The sequence below is a fragment of the Trichosurus vulpecula genome, chromosome 4 (assembly GCF_011100635.1).
Source record: "Trichosurus vulpecula isolate mTriVul1 chromosome 4, mTriVul1.pri, whole genome shotgun sequence".
Classification (NCBI taxonomy): domain Eukaryota; kingdom Metazoa; phylum Chordata; class Mammalia; order Diprotodontia; family Phalangeridae; genus Trichosurus; species Trichosurus vulpecula.
Genome location: NC_050576.1, coordinates 13206909 through 13230689, shown reverse-complemented (window position 1 = coordinate 13230689; position 23781 = coordinate 13206909). Strand labels below are relative to the sequence as shown.

Below are 23781 nucleotides of genomic sequence, written 5' to 3'. Positions count from 1 at the left end.
TCACTGCTTTAAAAAGAACACACCCCCCAAAAAATAAACAAACAGAAACAGACAAGCTCAAATATACAGGATCATCCATTTATAGTGAGAAGGAACTTTAGAGGTCATTTAGTCCATTTTACAGATGAGGAAACTGAGGCTTCAGTGATTCAGCCAAGGTCACCCAGGCCTCAGGACCAGAGACATTTGTCTCTGATTGTTGAGATAATAGAGACCATGGGGGCTTATTGAGGAGGGGAGGCAAGATGGGCAGACCCCTAGATTAGGACATGCTTGCAAATGAGTTTCCCCTCCCTGGTGACCTTCAAGAAAAAGCTGGATAACAACCGTCAGGAAGGTGGTAGAGGCATGTGCTGGGCCAGGTGGCTTCTGAGGCCCCCAGCAGCCTGGAGTCTCTGAAATCTCCCTCTTTCTTTATTTCTCCTTCCTTCCTTCCTCCTTCCCTCCCTCCCTTCTTTCTTTCCTTCTTTCCTTCCTTTCTTCCTCTCTTCCTTACTTCCTCCCTCTATCTTTCTTTCCTTCCTTCTTTCCTTCCTTCCTTCCTTCCTTCCTTCCTTCCTTCCTTCCTCCCTCCCTCCCTCCTTCTTTCCTTCCTTACTTCTTTCTTTCCTTCCTTCCCTCCATTCCTTCTTTCTTTCCTCCCTCCTTCCCTTCCTTTTTTCCTTCCTTCCTGCCTCCCTTCCTTACTTCCTCCCTCCAATCTTTCTTTCCTTCCTTCCTTCCTTCCCTCCATTCCTTCTTTCTTTCCTCCCTCCTTACCTTCCTTTTTTTCTCTTCCTTCCTTCCTTCCTTCCTTCCTTCCTTCCTTCCTTCCTTACTCCCTCCCTCTATTCTTTCTTTCCTTCCTTCCTTCCTTTCTTCCTCCCTTCCTTACTTCCTCCCTCTATTCTTTCTTTCCTTCCTTCTTTCCTTCCTTCCTTCCTTCCTTCCTTCCTCCCTCCCTCCCTCCTTCTTTCCTTCCTTACTTCTTTCTTTCCTTCCTTCCTTCCCTCCATTCCTTCTTTCTTTCCTCCCTCCTTCCCTTCCTTTTTTTCCTTCCTTCCTTCCTGCCTCCCTTCCTTACTTCCTCCCTCCAATCTTTCTTTCCTTCCTTCCTTCTTTCCTTCCTTCCTTCCTTCCCTCCATTCCTTCTTTCTTTCCTCCCTCCTTACCTTCCTTTTTTTCTCTTCCTTCCTTCCTTCCTTCCTTCCTTCCTTCCTTTCTTCCTCCCTTCCTTACTTCCTCCCTCCAATCTTTCTTTCCTTCCTTCCTTCCTTTCTTCCTCCCTTCCTTACTTCCTCCCTCCAATCTTTCTTTCCTTCCTTACTTCTTTCCTTCCTTCCTTCCCTCCATTCCTTCTTTCTTTCCTCCCTCCTTCCCTTCCTTTTTTTCCTTCCTTCCTTCCTTCTTTCCCTCCCTCCCTCTCATCATCAATTTGAACTAGAAAGAATCTCAGAGGTGATATAGCCTGACTCTTTCATTTTACAGATAAGGAAGCTGAGGCCTAGAAATTTGACTGGCTTGTCCAAGGGAATAGATGGCAGAATCTGTTTCCAGCCTCGGTCCCCTAACTCCTCATCCTTCTCTTTTTATAATGTATACCAAGGTTTTGGCAAATTTCTAAGTACTCTGTATACATGTCAGCTATCATTGTTATTCACACTCAATCAGGAAGCACTTATTAATTGCCTACTGTGTACCAGGCATTCTGCTAGGCATTGAGGAGACAAATACTAAGAATGCACCAGTTCTCCTGTCCAGAAAGAGAATTCAGAATCTCAGAGCTGTAAGGACACAGAGTGGCTGCCGTGAGTAGCTGAACGAGAACCCCCACCACATAGTCCCAACAAGTAGACACTCTGATTGGATCTGAAGACCTCTGGTGAGGGGGAACCTGAGGCACCTAGAACATAGAATGTTAGAGCTGGGAAAGACTTTAAAACTTGGTCCACTCCAACCCCAAGCCTAAAATGTCTATGCTGGAGGTGCTCACTTCTCCCTCAAATTTCTCATGGCATTTTGCACATGCCCTACTCTCTTCTCATAGTCATCTTTGTATTTTAGTCCTTTATATACCTGTCTATTCTCCCTGACTCAGCTTTGAATTCTCCAGAGCAGCCACTGTGTCTTATTCACCACTATCTCTGCTCTTCCACTCTGGTCCATCTAGCAGTGTCTACATGTCCCCTCCTAGGATCTAGGATTGTTTATACAAGGGGGAAACCCATTACCTTAGACTTCACAGACAACTGATGAACTGGCTCCCAATGGCTTCTCAAAATAGTTTCTGTGGGGAAAGGGATCATCGCCCTGAGTTCTGCCACTCCATGTTTAGAGGTTTCAGCTAATGGACTCAAGTCAACATGTAGTTATTAAGTGCTTACTGTGCGCTATGCACTGTGTTAAGCACTGGGGATACAAGTAGAAGCAAAAGAGAGATGCTTACATTCTAATTCTAGGAGCTTTCATTGTAATGGAAAAAGACAACACAGAAAAGGCAGGTGGAAAGTGGGGGGCAGGAGAAGGTATCCATATTGGACGGTGGTGGAGAAAGACTCAGGAATGGAACCTGGAGAGGAATGATTGTGGACATAGCTAGCCTGGATACTCCTTTGAAAGGGGGGCCTTCTGTGTTATATGATTGTAATAGAATATTACTGTGCTATAAGAAAAGACAAGCAGGATGATTTCAAAAATTCTGGAAAGACCTACACAAACTGATGCATAGTAAAGGGAACAGAACCAGGATAACATTGTACACAGTAACAGGAATATTGTTCAATGAAGAATTGTGAATGACTTAGCAATTCTCCACTATAAAGGGATCCAAGACAATCCCAAAGGACTCATGATGAAGCATACTATTCGCCTCCAGAGAAAGAACTGATATTGACTGAATACAGACTGAAGCATGCTATTTTTCACTTTCTTTCATTTTTTTGAGTTTTCTTGTACAAAATAACTAATATGGAAATATTTTACATAATGGCACATGTATAACCTATACCTGATTGCTTACCGTCTCAGGGAGGGGGTAGAGGAAGGAGGGATAGAATTTGGAACTCAAAACTTTAAATAAAAATGTTAAAAAAAAAACCTTTTTAAATACAGTAAAATACAAAAGGGGAAAAAAGGAAATAAAAAGAAAAGAAAAAGAGGCTTCCGAGAAGAAATGAACGGCAGAGGGAGGGATTTCATAGGGTAAGGAGGCTACTGGGACATGGTGGGGAAGATGTTTTCCAGAAGGAGCTACAGCTGGAGAGATTAGATATACTCACACAAATTAATATTAACACTGATTAAATTATGCAGTGCTACTTAAGCATCTACTTTAAAATAGATTTCATTCTTTTGTCTACCGTATTGTCTCAAACTTTTATGAAGCAAAAGCAATTCATAGTGACCAGATAGCCCCACTTGGAGGTAGAAAACATCCTGAAGGAGCAGCAAGGATCCAGAAGGTGGTGTGGGAAGAGTGGTAAAACAAGGGTAATGTGTTGGCAGAGTAGAACAGGAAAGTCAGGAAAGTGTCCTTGTTTGCTCCCAATATGGCCCTGGGGAAATCCTAAGTCTCAGGTAATGTAAACTCCTGGACTTGGAAAGGAGCTTAGAAGTCTGGCCCAACCCCAACCCAAAGCATAAACTACTTAGCCTCTTCCTGACAATCTCCAGTGACAGGAAACTGATTTTCCAATAATGAAGTCCATTCAATGAAGGAGCGAGTAATAGCTTAGAGTCCTTGTTACCTGGCTCAAAACCCATCTCTTTCGACAGGCCGCCCATTGTTCCAAGTTCAGTGCTCTGGAGTCAAGTAAAATTGGCTTAATCCTTCTTTCACTTACCAGACTGTTTTCAAATATTTGCAGAGAGTGGTTATTGAACAACCACCCCCGTCCCTACCTACCCCATCCCAATCTCCGCCAAGAATCCACAGTGTCCTCATTCAACATTAGGGCACAATGAGTAGGTAGGCTTAGATTGATTCTAGGGCAGCAGGTTAGCACCTATCGGAGGGTGATGGTGAGCGAGGATCGATGCACTAAGACAAAATGGGGAAATCAGAACAGGGATGCTAAGGGAGGAATTGGGTCAATCTTCTCAGAAGGGCTCTGGGATAGGGGTCACTTCCTGACTAGGTTGGGAGGGGGAGGTACATCTCCCACCTAGTCTAAAAGTCTGTCCTCCCCCCTGGAACCATCCATCCCTTTAGTGAACTCCAATAATTAGAGCCTCTACTCTGGAGGTTAAGTGGGTCTATGTGACTTAAATGAAATCTCTTTGTGGCTACATTTGCATACATTATACAACTCCACCTCAGGCTGGCTCCTCATCTCATCAGTCAGTGGGTGTTTTCTGGATAGCAGGAGTTTGTCCATAAACATCTGAAAATATTCATAGTCTGTGGTTAATTAGACTGTGAGATTCATCAGCTGGAAACTCTGAGGTGCTTCTGTATAATCAAATTCTTAGCTCCCAGGCCCTCTTCTCTGCAGAAATGCTGTATTGTAACCAACCCATTTGGCAGAGGGGGAACTCAGTCTTGTTCTAAGTTCTGTATCATTGCCTGGGATCATTTTTCTCAGTCTTCCCCATACATTTTGCTCTGATTTTGTCTCAGGTAAAAGGTGGATGATCTGAGATTGAGACAAAACCATGTAGTTTATCATAGAAAGACAACTGCATTTAGAGTCAGAGGACCTGAGTTCAAATCTTACTTCTCCCACTTATTGTGACCATGGGAAACCATTTATTCACAGAATTACAGATTTTAATGGGTTGTAATAGACCTTTTTGGTCCAACCCATACCAGAAAGGAACCCCTACTGTAACATACCCAATAAGTGATGACCCAACTCCCCCCACCCCACCCCCCATGGCTCAGTTTCTCATTTACAAAATGGGAGGGTTGGATTAGTTAGCTTTTAAGGTCCTGATAGAATGAAAGGACATTGATGGGGCGGGACTGTCCCCTCCCCTAGCACAATGCATGGCACATGGTAGACATTTAATAAATGCTCATTCATTGATTGATCCTAGCCCTCAAATGCTGATGCCAGGAACACAAGTTCAACTTTGCCACTGCCCCCCTCCCCCCACCCCACTCCTGACACAGGTAGAGGACATAGTGGTTCTTTCCCAGGATTACTAGCAACAGGCTAATCCCACCTTGGATCACTTCTAGAAGTCACTGGCCTGGAATAAAATGTAGATTCAGCTCATACCATCAGAAAAGAAAGGGCAGTAACCACTGGGTGACTGGTCTTGGTAAGCACTTTGTGTGATCAGACTCTATGGGGACATGTTGAGCCAATGTGATAACCAGCAACTGGTGGGGAGCCACCAGCTGGTTCTTATGAAATGTGCTCATAGGTGAATGAAGGAAACTGTGACTCCTGATTTACACTGGTCTCGTACATACAGTCTTTGCCAATTCTGGTCATTTCCATCTCTCCAGCTTCTCCTGTACAAGCTCCCTTCTCTCTACTCACCCAGCCACTCCCCTAGCTCCAATCTCCATTCCCACTTGCCTGGATTATTGTAGCAACCTTCTAACTGGTCTCCCAGACTCAGGTTCTATTCAAGTTAGTAAATATTTATTCAGGACTAACTATGTGCCAAGCATTGTGCTAAGTATTAGGGTTGCAGAAAGAGGCAAAAGACAGTCCCTGACTTTAGGAGCTTATAATCCATTGGGAGAAACAACATACAAGCAAATATACAGAAAGCAAGCTCAATATAGGATAAATAGGAAATAATTAAAAGAGGGAATGCATTGGTAAGGTCTCATCAAGCTCTAATCCATCCTTTACAGGAAGCCTTTCCCAACTACTCTTAGTTAGACTACATGTAGCTTGTTTGTACATATTTGATTTCTTGTTTTCTCTCACATTAGATTGGGAGCTCCTTGAGGGCAGGGTCTGCCTTTTGCCCCTTAGCACAGTGCCTGGCGCTTAGTAGGTGCTTCGTAAATGTTTATCGACTGACTGATCTTTGTGCTATTCCTCACGCATGACACTCCATTTCCAGACACGCCATCTCTGGACACTCCAGCCTTTGCATTGGATGTACCCCATACCTGGAATGTTCTCCCTCTTCCCACCTCCACCTAAAGCTTCTTTGACTTCCTTCATGACACAGCTGAAATCCCACCTTCTGCAGGAGGCCTTTCCTGCTTTCCCCTGTTCCCCCAGAGCCTTACCCACTCTTGAAATCTCTTCTAGATACAGTCATTTGCCTATTATCCTTCCCATTAGAATGTGAGCTCCCTGAGGGCAGAGCCGGTATTTTTGTCTTCCTTTGTACACCCAATGCTTAGCATGGTGTCTGGCAAATAGCCAATACTTAAGTTTTTGTTTGTCAGTTTGTTGACAGACTGTAGTAATAATTGATTACTGCTATGACTGTTCCCAGCCACCTCCCTCCCCTTTTAAGGCTGTGAGGATGGTCTGCCTACCAATTAAAGCCTGGTAACCAGGGAAGCTAAGGAAATGGGAACCATTCTGATGATGTCCGATGATACTTGGATGCCTGAGTGACTGACAATGGTGACATCTCCCTTGAGCACAAGTGACTATATTTCTCTGTTTTCTTTTTCAGTTTCGATGTGGAAAATGGCCCGTCCCCAGGTCGCAGTCCTCTGGATCCACAAGCTGGCTCTTCCTCCGGGCTTGTGTTACACACCACCTTCCCAGGGCACAGCCAGCGTCGGGAGTCATTCCTCTACAGGTCAGACAGTGACTATGACCTCTCGCCAAAGGCTATGTCTAGGAATTCTTCCCTTCCAAGCGAACAGTAAGTATAAGCTGCTGGCTTCCAGTCTCACACCTACTTCATTTATTGACACTATTTAAAACAAAACAGACACACACAAAACCCTGAACAACTCTTTTTCATCTGGGACCAACAAAGCATGAAAATGAATAGAGGAAAATGTTGTGAATATTTTCAGGCCCTCAGGAACATTGCTGAGCATTGGGAACACAAGACATGTGTTGTCAAAGGCATTAACAATGTGGCATGCTTAGGGTGTGGGTAGGAATTAGGGTAATGAGTACTTTCAGCTTTATTCCATGAACTGTTTAGACAACAGGGGTCTTAAGATACTTTTAAATGTTCTTAAATGATATTTGGATTTTCGGCTTATTGGGAGTCCTGGCAAGAGGGGAGAGCAGCTAGTCAGGCACCTGGGTTTTCCTTCTGGCAAAACATCCTGATGGATTTGGAGCAGGGAGGGGAGGAAAAACAGAACTGTCTCCCTCTCTTGAGTCTTCCAATAATGCCCATTTGTTAAGATATTTGCTTAGTGAAACTCCACTCATGGAGTTCTATTAATTAGCTATAATCAAGTGTTTCCATTTTCCTTTGATTAATTAGGGGTCTCTGATTTTCATTTAAGGAACAACTACTGGGTTGTGTTTCTGGTTTAATCTAATTTCAGAATCCAAATAACATTGAATACTGTAGTCCATGAGTTAAAAACTTTTTGGGCACACGTGTAAGGTTTTTGGTGTCATGGCTTATAAACATTGCATATATAAAAACATCAGTGACTAACTTTAATCAAAAGAGCAAAAATTCTACTGGGTCTTCTTTGGTTCCTAGAAGGGATTCACAGAATGGATAGAAATGCCAAAGGCCAAGGCAGAGAAGATCATGAGACACGATGGAAAGAATGCTGGTTTCAAATCTCAGTCTTGCCATTACTGGCATGACCTTGGTCAACATGTACCTTCTCTGTTCCTGTTTCCCCACGTTGCCTTCAAATTTAGGGCACTGAGCCTGGAACCCAGAAAGACTTGGGTTCAAATCCTGATTCAGACACTTGCTGATTATGTGACTTAACCTCTCTGTGCCTCAGTTTCCTCATCTGTAAAATAAGGGGGTTGGTCTTGATGCTCTCTAACTATCATAAGTGGTTGGAGGTTGGATGACCTCAAAAACGTCTTCCGGTCCTAGATCCATGAGCCTGCGAGGGCATCCCCAGAGGCTTCTGTGCAAATCATCAGCAGGCACACCTCAGTGAGTCTGAGTTATTGTGAATGACTGCTGAGGTCTGTGCGATCTCCCTCGACAACATCTCTCACTCACACGGCTTCATCGGTGCCAACAGCTCCCACGTGTAGTTTTCCCATCCTGAGTCACAATCTCAGATTGCCGACTATTCATAGGCCATCGCTCCCTTAAACGATTTATCACCTCAGCTCAGGACAGCCTAAAATAGTATCTCCCCCCCAACACACACACACACACACACACACACACACACACACATGCACACACGCACACACACCTGCTTCTCCATCTGATTTTACTGTTTCTATGGGCGACCCTACCATTTACATGATGTCCTAGGTTCATAAGCTTGAATTAATTTTGTCAGTTCTCTCTTCTTCATACCCACTGGACATGTAACTTCTCATGGCCAGTCAGTCAGCAGGTACCCGTTGATCTCATCTCTGAAACAGCCCTTATAGAACAACCTCCTAATACACATCTTTATTACCACCTACATGGATTCTTTCTTTTTTTTTGATGGGGGAAGGCGGGGCAGTTGGGGTTAAGTGACTTGCCCAAGGTCACACAGCAAGTAAGTGTGTCAAGTGTCTGAGTCTGGATTTGAACTCAGGTCATCCTGACTCGAGGCTTCTGGTACTCTACTCACTGCCCCTCCCCCTGGATTATTTCAGTACCCTCCTTATGGGCCTTCCTGCCCCTACTCTCACATTATTCTAATCCTTTTTTCATACTCCTGCCAGAATAATCAATTATTACTATGTGTGCAAGTGTTTTGCTCAAAAATCTTAAGTGTCTTCCTTTGCCTTCCAAGGAAAATTCAAACTCCCTTATGCAAAGCTTTCCACAATCTGGCATCTGTCTTCCTTGTAAAACACACACACACACACACACACACACACACACACACACACACGTACACACGCACGTATACACACACATACACACATGCACGCGCACACACATGCGCATGCACACACACATACACACACGAGCACACACAGGCACACACACACGTGCATACATACACACATTGTCCCAAAAGTCTCAGTGCAGTTTTAAGCTATTAAAGATATGTGTCTATTAATATGTACACATGAATATGTGTATATTGCTAGTTTCAAAAGCTTAAAACTTAACTAAGACTATATATATATACATATGTATATGTGTATGTATCTTTATGATTTTAAAAAAAAATTTCCATAATACACATATTCACTCACATATAGATTTATGTGTGTGTGTGTGTGTACGTATTAATGGATGGTTTTTTAATTGCTGTGATTTGCTAATGATTTCCATCTTCAGGACAACCCTTCCTAAAAACAAACAAATAAACAACAACAAAAAAGACGTAGACCACATCTGAACACACATTTCATTTCCTTACCCTGTTAGTCCACCACTGAACCCCCAAGGGGAAGAAAGGTGGCTTTGCCAGTGGCCTGTGGAATCCATCCTCCTCCGCTCCCAGCATCATCTCCTGCTGCAGATTCCTTCCTTTCCTCTCCCCTTCATTACCACTCCTTTTCACATTTACAAGGCCAGGCAATAGAATGAATCAGATGATTATACCGCTATTCTGTTCCCCATACCCAAGTTCACCTATTCATTCATTCCTTCCTTCATTTATCCATTCAATCATCAAGGAGTCCTTTGTGCCTGCTGTAAACCCTACATACCTTAATGGCTCTGGGAGATAAATACAATATACAATGTTTGACCCAGAGACCTGGGTTCTAATCTGTTCTATGCCAAATAGTATCTGTGTGACCAGAGATAAGTGACTTCTTTTCCTCCTCTGAATAATGGGGATAATAGCCCTTGCTGCCATTGCTTTAAAGACCCACATGAGGAAAGCCTTCTGCAAACCCATCATCTTTTTACTTTACGTCTATTTTGAATCTCTTATGTGCGTAGAGAATAGAAGCTGGAATGGATACTAGAGGCTATGACCTTATTTGCAGATAGTAACGATAATAGTAGATAGACCCGATATAACAATCTCAGGTTTGCAAAGCCTTTTCTTACTTTGTTCTCACAACAACCCTGGGAGATAGGCGCTATTCTTATCCCCATTTTACGCATCCCCAAAACTGAGGCTGAAAGTGGCTAAGGGGCTTTCTCAGCATCCCACAGCTAGTATCTGAGAGCAAATCTGAACTCTAGCCTTCCTGACTCCAAATCAGCATTCTATTCAGTGTACCACCTGCCTTCCTGATCAGGAAACTGAGACACATAGTGATTCTATGACTTTCCCAGGTTCATACAGCTCAATGGCTGAAGCAGGCTTTGAACCCAGGCTTTCCTGACTCCCAATCCAACATTTTCTCCACCACATCACAATAAGTAGTTTCCTTCCAATGGAATACAAGTTCCTCAAAGGCAAGGACCATTTCACATTTTTGTTGGTTTTGTTCATCCTTCATTTTTGAAGAGGACCGATGACATCACAGGGTAATGTCTGATTTGCGTGTGAATTGGATTTAAGTGAGGCAGAGCTGTGAAAAGTTGTCAGCTTCTGTATTCCTAGTACAAAGCACAATGCCTGGCACTTAGTAGAAACTTAACCAAAAGGCATTTCAAAGACCAAAGTCCACATTTTCAATTGTACTCAGAAACGGGCATTTGTACAGAGCTTTTAAAATGGTCAAAGCATGTGCTTGGCATCTTCTCATTTGAGCTCCATGACAGCCCTATGGAGGACATATCCCAGGATTCTCATCTTACAGATGGAGAAACTGAAACCCAAAAAGAAGTGACTTGTCCAAAGGACACAGAGCTACTGAGTGTCAAAGGCGAGATTTGAACCCAGCTTTCCTTGCTTTCTCTCCAGTTGTCTGGCTGCTTTCCCATGTTGCCTCCTTCACTTAGGATATGTAGCCCATCCTAAGAATCTTCTGGTTACTATTTCTGCTAACCCTCTGTCTGTCTGAGAAGAGCTCAAGAGGAAGGATCTGCTCTTCTTCTCCCAACCCCGTAAGCAGCGACTTGGATTAGAAAAGCTCCAGTGCTGAAGGCAGCAGACAGACCCAGTTGGGACCCATTGAAGGAGCTCTGGGCTGGGAGTCTGACAGCCTGGCTTCAAACTCCCTTCTTCCACGTACTTTCTAGGTGCCTCTTTGTGTTTTAGTTTCCTCCCAGGTAAAGTAAGAGGATTGGACACGCTAACCTCTAAAGCCCCAGCTCTGAAATCTATGTTCCTATCATCCTGAAGTTTTCTGAATATCCTAACTGAGGCCACACCATGAAGAGAAGAGGAAAAAGAATTAGTGATGAATGAAATCTTGACAAAGATAATGGTGATATTTAACTCTTATCCATCTTTTAGTCAAGAGAGGAGTCTGCAGGTGGCTCTATATGTTTGCCCTATGCTGGCTCAATTCAATTAAATGGCTCAGTAAGCGTGTTAAGTGCCCACTGTGTGCCAAGAATGGTGTGCAAAGACAAGAAGAACATCCAGATCCTTGAGGACTTTGCATTCTATTATAGGATGCAAGATCCATACAGAGAAATAAATACAGAGTCATTTGAGAAAGGAGAACGCAAACCACTTGAAATATCAGGACACTATAGGAGGCAGCATCTCCCAGGGAACAGAGTGAGGGAAGAAATGAATTCCAGGTGTGGGGAGCAAGCAGTCTGTGCAAAGACCCGGAGGATGGAGATGAGTAGTCCACATTGGCTGGGTCACCAGATGGCGCTCATGCACTGTCCCAGCAGGTTTCCAGACATCTTGTTCCAGCCATTTCAGAAATGGTTGCAGGAGAATGGCCCGACATGAATCATTTTAAAATAAAGTGATTAGACTTTATATTTTTATATTTAATTCATAATAAACCTTACATTTCATTTTATATTTAAATGCAATCTTATATTTAATTCAAAATAAACAGGATATTTGCATTCAGAGTGAAACTTATAAAGATAATACCTTAATAAAGCACTTTACAGTTTATAAATAGCTTTCATATCTATTACCCGACGTGAATCTTATCAACCAACCAAAAAACAATTATGAAGTACCTACTATGTGTCAGGAATTGTACCGGGTGTTAGGGTTAGAAAAATTTAAAATGAAATGGCCCCTCCCTTCAGTGAGATTCCATTCTATTGGGGGATGCATGTTCACAAATAAATATAGAATATACAAAATAAATAGGCACTGATTGGATGGGGTATTAATGATAGCATTTATTCTGGGCTCTAGGGTTTGCAAAGTACTTTACAAATATTATCTTATAGGAACTTTACAACAAACTTGAGAGAAAAATGCAGAGGGAAACTGAGGCAGGCAGAGGCTAAGGGATCTGCCCAGGGTCCACACAGTTAATAAATGTCTGAGGCAAGATTTGAACACAGGTCTTCCAGACTTCAGATCTAGAGCTCTAAGTGCTGCATAGTAAGTGCACTTACTGACTGGAGCTCATCCTTAAGGAACTAGGCTGTGCTACTTGAGCAGCGACAGCTAGGTGGCGCCACAGTGTACACAGTGGGGGCCTAGAGTCAGGAAGACTCGTCTTCCTGAGTTCAAATCTGTCCTCAGGCACGTACTAGCTGTGTGACCCTGGGCAAGTCACTTCACTCTGCTTACCTCAGTTCCTTATCTGTAAAGTGAGCTGGAGAAGGAAATGCAGAGCACTCCAGTATCTTTGCCCAGAAAACCCCAAATGGGGTCACAAAGAGCTCCCTGTCCTCTTCTCAGATCTCTTGTTGTTGCCAGAGCTGATCTGTAAATAGTGACCGGTGCTCAAGTGGTTTGAGGGGGCCCCGTCCCCATTTCTGAGCTTGTGTCCTTGCTTTGATCTGTGAGCCCCGATTGGCCTTGTGAGGCTCCGTGTCAGAGCAACCATATGGATTTCATCTAATGTCAGCCTGACTGACGTACTGACAGGTATGTCCCTCCACAAAGACATATGACATAGACGTCTCATCAGCCAAAGTCACAGCCAAGGTCCCAGCCCATTCATCATCCTGTTTACTAGTCTTGGGAATGAGGCAGTCAGCCTTCGCGGCCCCAATGTATCTGATGGTGCACACTGAGCTCGAAGTGGGGCTGGGGCTTAGACTTCTTATCTAAATCCATTTGCCAGAACCCTTTCTATAAGACTCATATAAGGCCTCTTTTTATATCCCTTGAAATTAACACAGTGTGGTGTGCACATAGTAGATGCTTAATAAATGCTTCTAGATTGATTGATGGAAGGCATACAGGGATAGTTGATATCATTTTAACAGAACCAGATACACAGAGGGGAAGGTCAAGTTTCAAAAATTTCAAAGATGGACCTAACCTACAGCTGAACAGAAATCTCCTTTATAATACACCTGGCAGATGCCCTGAAGCCTTCGCTGGAGGAGACGCTGCTCCCTCCTGAGGTCACCCATGCCCAGCTTTGCACTGATGCAGACCACGCTAATGGTCAGGGACCTTTCCCTTCCATCGATTGGAAATCTCTCTTTTAGTCACCGGTGCTCGTCTCTCCCCCTTCAGCCCTCATTTTGTCGAGCAGAACAAAGCTAAGCCCTTTTGGAAGGGATGAGCATTCAGATCCTTAAAGATGGCGCCCTTTCCTTTTGAGACGCTTTCTCTTCTCCAGGATAAATCGCCCTAATTTCTCACTCAGTGTGATGTCCAGACTGCTCCGTTTGCCCTCCTCAGCTCACTCGCTCACCTAGCACATAGGTCTGCTTAAAACATATTGCTGAAAAGAAGGACAAGGAAGTCCCTGGACATGGTCTAGTCCCTGGGCGAGGGTGCATGAGGACCACCAGCTTCCCCGTCCTGGGCAGCTCCCACTTCACGCTGTTGTCTCTTCATGAGCCTGAGGTCCACTCAAATCCCCAGATCTTTTACAGGTTAACTACTATCTGGGCTTGCCTCCCCTGTCTTACATTTGGGAAGTTGATTTTCTGAGACCAAGCTTTGTATTTAGCCCTATTCATTTCATCATTTGCAGTGAAATCTGTTTAATAGATTGAGGCCCAAGGAGGTTAATAATGATTTGCTCAAGGTTGCACAGGTAGGAAGTGTTATTGCCAGGATTTGAACTCAGGTCCTATGAAAACAAACTTTTTCCACTGCAGAAGAGCAAACGAAGGCCCAGGTTGAAGCAACTTGCCCCAAGTGACCGAGGGAGTAAGAAGCACCATCAGGACTGGAACCCAGCTCCAAGGCCAGCGATCCTTCCATCCTGGAAGTATTCCAGATGACCTCTGAACTTCCTGCGTACACTTCCATTTCCAGTGATTCCTTCTGCTTGCTGCTGTCTACACAGCCCTCTGCGTCTTTACACAGGCCGCCCAAGGTGCCTTCAGTTCAGCTTCACCTCTGTTACGACCCACTTCCTTCCAATGTCGCCTCCTCCTAATGGTTGGCAGCTGGGGGTGCCATAGGGCACAGGACGTTGGGCCTGGAGTCAGAAAGACTCATCGGCCTGCATTCAAAACTGCGCTTCCCAGCTGTGTGACCCTGGGCAAGTCACTTCACCCTGTTTGCCTCCGTTTCCTCATCGGTACAATGAGCTTGAGAAGGAAATGGCAAAACCCTGCAGTATCTTTGCCAAGAAAATCCCAGACGGGCTCGCGGAGAGTCAGACAAGACTGAAATGGCTCCACAACGACTCTCCTAAGGGCCCCTTTGTTTTTATTTTGTGTAGACTTATGTGTATGCGTGCTCCCTCTTCAATTGGCTTAAGCTTCCTGAAGGCAGGGGCTGCTTCATTTACGTCTTTATGTCCTTAGCACCTAACGAGGTTAAGCAAATGCCGGTGGATTGAACGATTCCATCTTTCCCCTTGGTAGGAAAGCCACAGGAAGAGTCATGTCCTGTACGGTGAAAAAAAAAGAAAAACCCAAGACAAAAAAAAGCCAAGGAAGAAGAGCTTGCTGTAGAAGGAGGGTGGGAGGATAGATTGTTCTGGAAAGGCAAAAAAGAAAGAAGGAAAAGAAGGGGAGACAGCCCTCCACGATGGCTAGGTTACCGTCATGCTTCACCTAGATGTGCGTTGTATCCAAATATTAGCCTGTTCCTAGTCCTTGCTCAGGCATAACCCCTAAAGGCCCAAGTAGAAGTTTTGATGGATAGTGACCTAAGAAGGCTTAGCCAAACACGCGCCAATTAAGAAAAACACTTCTGAAAGCATCGAAGTCTATATTTGGCTCTTCCTAACTACATATTTGCAGAAAACCATTCTGAGTTTTTGTCTAAAAGATTCAAGATAGTGGGCAGGCTTCCACTGAGCACTTTTCAAAAGCCACATTAAAAACAAAAGTAATGGGATTCCCAGACAGCAAGCGGGCGTTTCAGCAACCTTAGGCTGCCATTCGGTTCTATAAAAGCCAGGAAACTCAGTTAACCTTTCCGCAGACTGTGAGGCCTTTTTTTCCAGGGCTGTACCCTGTATACCCGAGAGAGACAGAGACAGAGACAGAGACAGAGGAGAGAAAGAATAGAAGGGAGAGGTAGAGGAAATAAGCAAAGGATAGAGGAAGGGAAGGGTGCAGAGAGAGAGAGAGAGAGAGAGAGAGAGAGAGAGAGAGAGAGAGAGAGAGAAGAGGAGGAGGAGGAGGAGGAGGAAGAGAAGAAGAAGAAAAGAAGAAGAAGAAGAAGAAGAAGAAGAAGAAGAAGAAGAAGAAGAAGAAGAAGAAGAAGAAGAAGAAGAAGAAGAAGAAGAAGAGGAACAAAGAAGAAGAGGAGGAGGAGGAGGAGGAGGAGGAAGAGGGGGAGGATCAGGAGGAAGGGAAAGAGAAAGAGAAAGCAGCCCTCCCTTTCAACTTTCCGGCTCCTGCCAACAAAATTCACCAGTTGTATTGAATTTCAGGAGGCCGAGTTAGCTACTTCCTATGCCCATGAACCTGGTAGGTTTCTTGATAGGGAGAATGTAATCATCCATCACCAACCCCAGGCAATGAAGCCACCATGATTTCTGTTTCTCTGAGGTTGAGATATGCATCTTTATAATTATATCCACTACTGTTAATATGGTTTCCAAAAAAATGGAATGTTGGTATCATTTATATTCTCCAGAGCTAAAACTAAACATTTTTGTCCCTCAGACAGGGGGCAAGGAGTTTATCTGGCATGTTGTTGATGCCCTCCAGAATAACCCACAAGGTTTCTACCCAGCTGAAGGATCGGTGGCTGCTGAGAAGCAGGGAGGAAGAAGCAAACCCTGGACTGGTGGCCTCCAAATTTTTGTGCCCTGAGGCAAAGCCCTAGTCACCCAGTCCTAGTTATAGCCCAGCTACCCCCCTGTATCATTCAGGGGTCAATGTGTTTACTACCATGAAATTCTAGCATTCAGAACAATTTTTAATTCCTTCCTTTTCTCTCTTCTTTCTCCCTAGACATGGTGACGACCTGATCGTAACACCTTTTGCCCAGGTGGGTATGAGACTTGATTCCTGCTTGTCTGGACATCCCTTTTTCCTGCATTTACCAGGCCCCTCACATCATCGTGTTGCCATTTCTAAATTCCTGACCCTTTACATTAATTCCCTTTCTAGGTGCTCGCTAGCTTGCGAAGTGTGAGAAATAACTTCACCCTCCTGACCAATCTGCACGGAGCAGCCAACAAGTAAGTCCAGTCGATTTTGTGAATTCAGACAGGGCCTTGGAGTCAGAGACGCTGTGTGTGAATCCAGGCTCTGATCTTCCTGGATGCTCCGTCCTCACCTGTCTGGGTCTCAGTTTCCTCGTCCTTAAAATGAAGAGGGTGGACTGGAGGGCACTTGAGGTCATTTCTAGCTCCTAATTTACGGTCCTGTCGTCGGCTGAGATCATATTTGTAAAGTGCTTAGCATGTGCCTGGCACATAGTAGGGGTTTCATAAAAGTGCGTTTGAATCTCAGCTCTGTCATTAACTTCCTCTGTAGTCTGGAGTGACTCGTTCATTTCTTCAGGCCTCAGTTTCCTCCATTGTAAGATAAGAATTCCGATGAAGGCGCATCCAAGGTCTCTTCCATCTCTGAATCCACAATTGTAAAAGTGTTGGTGAAGGCTGGATGATACGATCGGATGTGCCTTTCACAGCCGAGCCACAAGATGGCGCCCTTTAGCGTAGTCCAGATTGGAACACACATCCTCAAGTCCAACCCTGCTCATTTTCCAAGAAAAGAAACAGGCTGGGCTAGGTGCCCCAGGTCACACGAGCAGTAAGAGTCAGAGGCAAGACTGGAACCCAAGCCCTTTGACTCCTACCAAGCGCTCTTCCCACTGTACCACCCTTGGAGGTCATGTGAATAGCCTGATACCACACACAGAGCAACTGACAAAAGAGGGATTGGGCAGCTAGGGGGCACCATGGTAGATAGAGCACCAGGCCTGGAGTCAGGAAAACTTGAGTTCAAATGTGACCTCTGACAATTACAAGCTGGGTCACCCTGGGCAAGTCACTGAACCCTGTTTGCCTCAGTTTCCTTATCAGTAAAATGAGCTGGAGAAGGAAACCACAAAACCATTCCAGTATCCCTGCCAAGAAAACCCCAAATGGGGTCACAAGGACTCGGACACGATTAAAATGACTGAATGACAAAAGAGGGATCTGAACCCAGCTCCTCCAACTCCAAAGCCAATGGCCTTTCCACGTAGTCCCAAGCATTTGTTAAACACTGTGACAGGGACTGCAGATACAAGACAAGGACAGAACAGTCCCTGCTCTCAGGATCCTTACATTCTATCAGAATTATAAATACTCACAGCCATGTGATTAAGTGCCCAGGGTCCCACAACCAGGAAGTATCTGAGGCCGGATTTGAACTCAGGGAAATGAGTCTTCCTGATTCCAGGCCCGGGGCTCTGTGTACTATGGTGCCACCTAGTGACCCCATTCTAGTATAACTTTTATCTTAAAAGCAACTAGGTGCTGAATAAATGCTTGTTTAGTTGGACTGAACCAAATTTCATGAAATGTATCAAGTGGAAATTTTGTTGGAGAAAAGATCAAATTCCAGGGAACTGTATTCTTCTTCTTCTTCTTTCTCTTCTTCTTCTTCTTCTTCTTCTTCTTCTTCTTCTGCTTCTGCTTCTGCTTCTTCTGCTTCTGCTTCTTCTCCTTCTTCTTCTTGTCTTCCTCCTCCTTCCTCCTTCTTTCTTTTTTACCTTCTTTCTTCTTCTCTCCCTGTGTTTCAGTCTGTCACTGCCTCTCTGTGTCTGTCTCTTTTTCTATCTCTGTGTGTCTCTGTGTCTCTGTCTGTCTCTTTCTGTGTGTGTCTCTACGTATCTCTCTCTGTCTCTCTATCTCTGTCTCTCTGTCTCTGTCTCTCTCTGTCTCTGTCTCTCTCTTCTTCTCCTTCTCTTCCTCCTCCTCCTCCTCCTTCTCCTTCTTCTCCTCTCCTTCTCTCCTCATTCTTCTTCTTCTTCTTCTTCTCCACCATATACTTCTGAAGGAAGGCACAAAGTAACCTCTCTTCCCCCACTATACCCAGTGGTTCACACTATAGGAAATCAGGCCACCATCATCCTGAATTTTACCACCCACAGAGTGAAAAATCCCCGTGCTTTTTTTTGGTTCCCTTCCAGTGAAATATGTCCAGGTGCAGGCCTTGATCAGTCTTTTTTTTTCCTTTTGGGTTTCAAGTTAAAATACACATTTTTAAAGACTCTGGGAGCAATGGAAGAGAGGCAGGAAGAGGGGATTCTAAAGACATGGTGGGCATCCCTCGTTGCCTGTTCAGTTCAATTATTGCCCCCTCCTCCCAGCTTCTTTACCCCATAGAGACCAGGTGGGTGGGTGCCTCATTGAGATTGGAAAGAGGACTGGAAAATAGAAGACAGGGCTGGAAGCAAGAACTTCTTGTGCTCTGACCACTGTCCTCCATCACTTATGACATGGGAGAAGGGGGCCGAATGATGCCAAATGATTTAATATGGCTGTGTTGAGATGCTTCTAATCTACAGGTACATAATCCTCCTGAAAAAAAATAATACTCTTAAATTGATGGGATCAGAGATTCAAAAGCTGGAAAGCATCCTAGAGGTCAACTGGACCACCCCTCAACCTCCCCCCCAATAGAGACAAAAACCACTACCTGGAGAAATCTAGTAATTTACCCAAAGTCATATAGCTAACAAGCGGCAAGGCTGGATTTGAACCCAGGTGCCTTCTTTCTGCTCTTTCACACTGTCTACCTGCGATGGCCAACCCGTCTCTCATTATTTCACTACTTGTCTGCACAATTGGGGGGTGGGCTTGGGCGGCCCTATGAGACATCTATCAGTCGATCAACAAGCATTTATTAGCTCTTCCTACATCCCAGGTTCTGTGCGGTTTGAAGAGAAATCCTTATAAGCTTTAAAGCGATGTGGACAGCAAGCTAGCCTCATGCTTCTTGTTGTGCTGGTGAGGATAAAGTCATGAGAACCATTTCTATAGCACTTAAAGCTAGACTTAGCTGGCTTCATCTGGGCCCCACATCAGCTCTGTGAGACACTACCAATATCACAGTACCCATTTTGTAGACGGAGAAACTAAGTCTAGAAAGGATAAATACAGTCCATCAAAGCCTTAGCAAATAGCCGTCAAATGAGTAGGGATGGGAGGTGCATTTGAAACTGGGTCTTCCCTGACACCAAGTCTATTTATCTCTAGATTATATTAATATTCCTGCTGATTGTCGACCCGGCGAGATGGATAGACGGCTGGCCTCACGTTCAGGTCCCACCTCTGACAGACATAACAGCTGTGTGACCCTAGCACATCGCTTGACCTTTAGGGGCTCCAGAAAACTAACCTTTGATGAAAAACTGCAGAATGGGGACATTCTGTGACTGGCAGGGCTTCCCACACTTGGAGCCAGCTCCCTGAGCTGATGCAATCGTTGGTCCAGATTTAATTATAATCCCCATCTCTGGAACGCTTTTAAAGTTTACAAAATTCTTTTCTCACAATAAAACTGGAAGGGAGGTAGTGTTATGAGCCCTATTTTATAACAGAGGAAACTGACCCCTACGACAATGAGTGACTCATCCAAGGTCACACATTTGAGGCAGGATTTGAACCCCAGTCTTCCGACATCAGAGCCGATACCTCTTTGCACATTACTATTTTTTCTTAACAAAGCCGGTGATAGACTTAAAAGCTGGGAGGGACTTTAGAAATCAGACCACTCACTATCGTCATTTTACAGATAGGTAAACTGAGGCAGGTAGGTTCAGGGACTTGCACAAAGTCAGGTAGATCCATTTCTCCAAAGGTACGAGTGATAAGGGAGTCCTCCAACCCTAAATCCACCACTCTTGCTAGAGTTCCAGCCTTGATTTTCTGCCTCCGGGTCTAGTCATCTTTCCAGTTCTCCCTTGTGGATTGGGAACAATTATTTTTTCCTGATCCTGCTGTCATTGACGTCATCTTCATCTTCTTCATCATCCCCTAACATCTGTCACTTCCCCCAATTGCCATAGGTAAATGACTTCCTGTCCGGAAGTTGAACACCTTGGGCAAACAAACTACGGTGACCAGGGTAGGCCACAAGAGTCCCGTTGTCCACTCATGCTCGACTCATAAAGTACAAAAACACCCCTTATGGCCCACGAGAGACTATGCGCCTCCCACGGGAATGAGCTTCCTTGGAAGAAGGTGTGTGTCTACTCAGAAGCCCTTAAGGAATGCCCCTTGTGTTAGGCCTGGCACTTCTCAGAACTGGGGATTCAGAAAGGGCTCCACCCTGGTCTGGGTTTGATCTCAGCACCTGCGACTCTGGGTTGTTTGCAAAGGTTTTCCCGTTTTATTGACCTAGCTCTGAGTCCTTATTCTGCTTAGTGACCTTGGGGGACTTGCTCATGCCTTCCAGGCCACACTGTCCTCATTCGGAAGATTTGCAAGATTCGAATGGTTCTTTTAATCATAGTGAAAGGAGGCGTTTCCACTCCCTGAGAAGGCGAGCTGGAATCCACATTTGAAAGGCTTCAGATCACAAAGGTAGCTGACTTTTGCAGAGCCCTTTGTTACCTGTGTTTCCCAGCCCTCTGAGCCAGCTCCATTTCACAGCTAGGGAAACTGAGGGACAGGGATATCGTGCGACTTCCCCGCCATTTCACAGCACTAATAAAAAGTGGAACCGGGGCTCACACCCATGGGTTCTGATTCCTCTCGAGGGTTCTTTTCAGTGACCTACTTTACCTCTTTAAGCTATTTTAGCCTCAAGACCTTGGGTTCAAGTCCTAACTCAGATCCATACTGGCTGTGTGATCCTGGGCAAGTCATTTCCCTCTCAAATTCCCTGCCAATTCTCTAAGATTGTAAGTTACAGCACAGGTGCTGACCCATATTGGTGAAGTTTCCTGAGTGGAAGCCCCCGCACCCCCAACCCATACCAATGAAATCACATATCTGGCTAAAAAAAAAAAGTGTTCCTATTATCATGACTGCTAACATTAATGCTAGTTAAGACTAAAGTAGAAGCCAGACAATCTGACCATAACAGTTGTGAAACATGCCAAGGGTTCAGGCTGGATGCCTCAGCACTTTGGTTATGCAAACACAGGTTATTTGCGTCTTTTTCATTTTTTATTCAAATATGCTTTGATTATTTCACACGTACGATAAGGATGATTAATGTCAGGGTGGAAGGAATGAAGCCTGAACGTCAGGAGTCCCAGATCTGCTGCTAATTAGCTGTATGGCCCAAGAAGACTCCTCTCCACTCCAACCTATATGATAGGGGGTGGGCCACAATGACTTTCCACATGGTGTGGAAGAATGAACACTAAGTTTGAAACTGCTTGTCTAGGGTTTGGATTCTGGCCTGGGGAGTGATCCTGGTCAGTCACTCTCCTTTACTGGATCTTTGCTCAACTGGAAAATGGGCCTCATACAGGAGAACCCTTGCATTTGTCCCTTCCTCCTAGGGTTGTTGGGAGGAAAGTGCTTCGCAGACCTTGAAATGGTTCCGAGGAACCCAACTCTAACACTGAAAGGGATTCTTGGAGGCCGGGTAGGCCAAGTGTCTCATTGACAGATGAGGAAGCTGAGGCCTGAAAAGTCAAGTGACTTAGTCACACTTGGAGCTGGAAGAGAACTATAAACCCTTCTTTTTCATAAACGAGGAAACTGGGTCCCAGAGAGAGAAAATGATTTACATCTGAAGATGAAAGGGACCTGAGGAACTATCTTGTTAACCCTTTATTTTACAGATGATGAAAATGAAACCCAGAGAGGTCAAGTTGCCCTGAAAGATTTCGAACTGAGGCTCAGAGACTATATTGTTAAAAAAAAAAAACTTTCATTTTACAAACGGGGAAACTGAGTTAATACAGGTTAAGTGACATGCTCAAAATCAGGCGGAAGTGAAATCTGAACCAGGACCCCTGACCCGAAATGCAGTGCTCTTTCCGTATTACCCCTCTGCTGCTCAGCCGAGCTATACCATGATGCCTTCCAGAGCTGACATTCTAGGATCTTACCGGAAGAGATGACTGTGGAGATTTAATTCCACATAACAATTCCTGAGTAAGCGTGGAAATCTCCGGAGGCCCCTTCTTGGATAAGCAAAAGAACAAAAAAACAAGGGTTGAGGGGGAAGCCAGGAACAAGGCTGGCTGCAGAGCTAGAGCAAATGACTTCCTTCCTGGAAAGTCTGGGGTTCCTTAAGCAGTATATAGGGAAATTCCAGGGCTGGAGACAGGGAGAAGATTGCAGAAGGCCTTTACCTCGTATTACAACGGTTTGGCTTCCAACACTCGCATTGTGTCCGATTGTCATATAAAATCACCTTAATGGTCAGAGGAAGGTCAGCTAAATGAGCCTTCTTAGAAGCCCCGTGGCCCTCTTTTGAGCTCGGTTGCCATTATGGCTGCAAATTAATGAATCCTCTCTCTCTCTCTCTCTCTCTCTCTCTCTCTCTCTCTCTCTCTCTCTCTCTCTCTCTCTCTCTCTCTCTCTCCCCTCTCCCGTCTCCCTCTCCCTCTCCCTCTGTCTCTTCCCTCACAGGAGGTCTCCAGCTGCTACCCAGCCTCCTGTCTCCAGAGTTAATCTCCAAGGTAGGATGTACTGCTCAGACTTGGTGGACAGTTTTATAAATGTGGTCCCTTTGTTCAGAATCTGTGTAAATGAAAACTTTTGTCTACGAACCTGAATTTGTCGCCCTCAGCATGCCCCCTGTGGATTGTTTCCAAAGGTAGAAGGTGTTTGCTCTCTATTTTTTTCTTTGTAAAATCAAGTCCAAGGCATTGCAGGAGGGCTTGCCAATCCATATGTGCTGACCTGTCAGAAATTGATGAATTTGCTGTAAGAATTCTAAGAACAAGGGGAGGGAGGCACGGCTGCATCTATCTCAGACCCTGACCTCAGCTGGGTGGGCCCAAATGAACTCTCAAAGAGCTAACATCAAAAGCCTGGCTCCATGGATCCCCATGTGGCCTGTAGGGTCCCTTAGGCTCTGCCATATCTGCCCAGATCCAACCCATGGACTATCAGCTACCACCCATAGCTATCTCCTCCACAGGTGTGAAGTCAAAGTCTCTCTCTGGGTGATAGATCATCTCTCCTGGAGAGGGTCCAATTTGTTCTGCAAAGGTGTCTTGCAAACACCTGCCCTCTTCTTCATCAGTTGCACATGATCCACCATGAAGCGTCTTCTCCAAGTAAAATGGAATCACTTGAATGGGAGATCTTGGAGAGCAGAGCTTACTTTCATCTTTATATTTGCATATCTAGCACCTCACGTAATACCTGGCATGTAGTAGGTGCTAATTAATGAATGGATTGCAACTGGTACCATTGGAAGGTCTATAGCTCTACTGGAGTGTTAAAATGTAAATATAACTTACTGCGCTGATCACTGGGT

General features: G+C 44.8%; 1 protein-coding gene across 1 annotated transcript in view; it reads left to right on the top strand.

Moving 5' to 3' along the window:
* The window catches only part of PDE4B (phosphodiesterase 4B), a 444362-nt gene that overhangs the window by 271584 nt on the left and 148997 nt on the right, over positions 1 to 23781 (top strand). Inside the window, exons 2-5 of the mRNA XM_036755376.1 lie at positions 6577 to 6771; positions 16345 to 16381; positions 16504 to 16574; positions 22926 to 22975. Coding sequence (XP_036611271.1) covers positions 6577 to 6771; positions 16345 to 16381; positions 16504 to 16574; positions 22926 to 22975 — 353 coding nt within the window. The remainder of the gene's footprint in view (positions 1 to 6576; positions 6772 to 16344; positions 16382 to 16503; positions 16575 to 22925; positions 22976 to 23781) is intronic.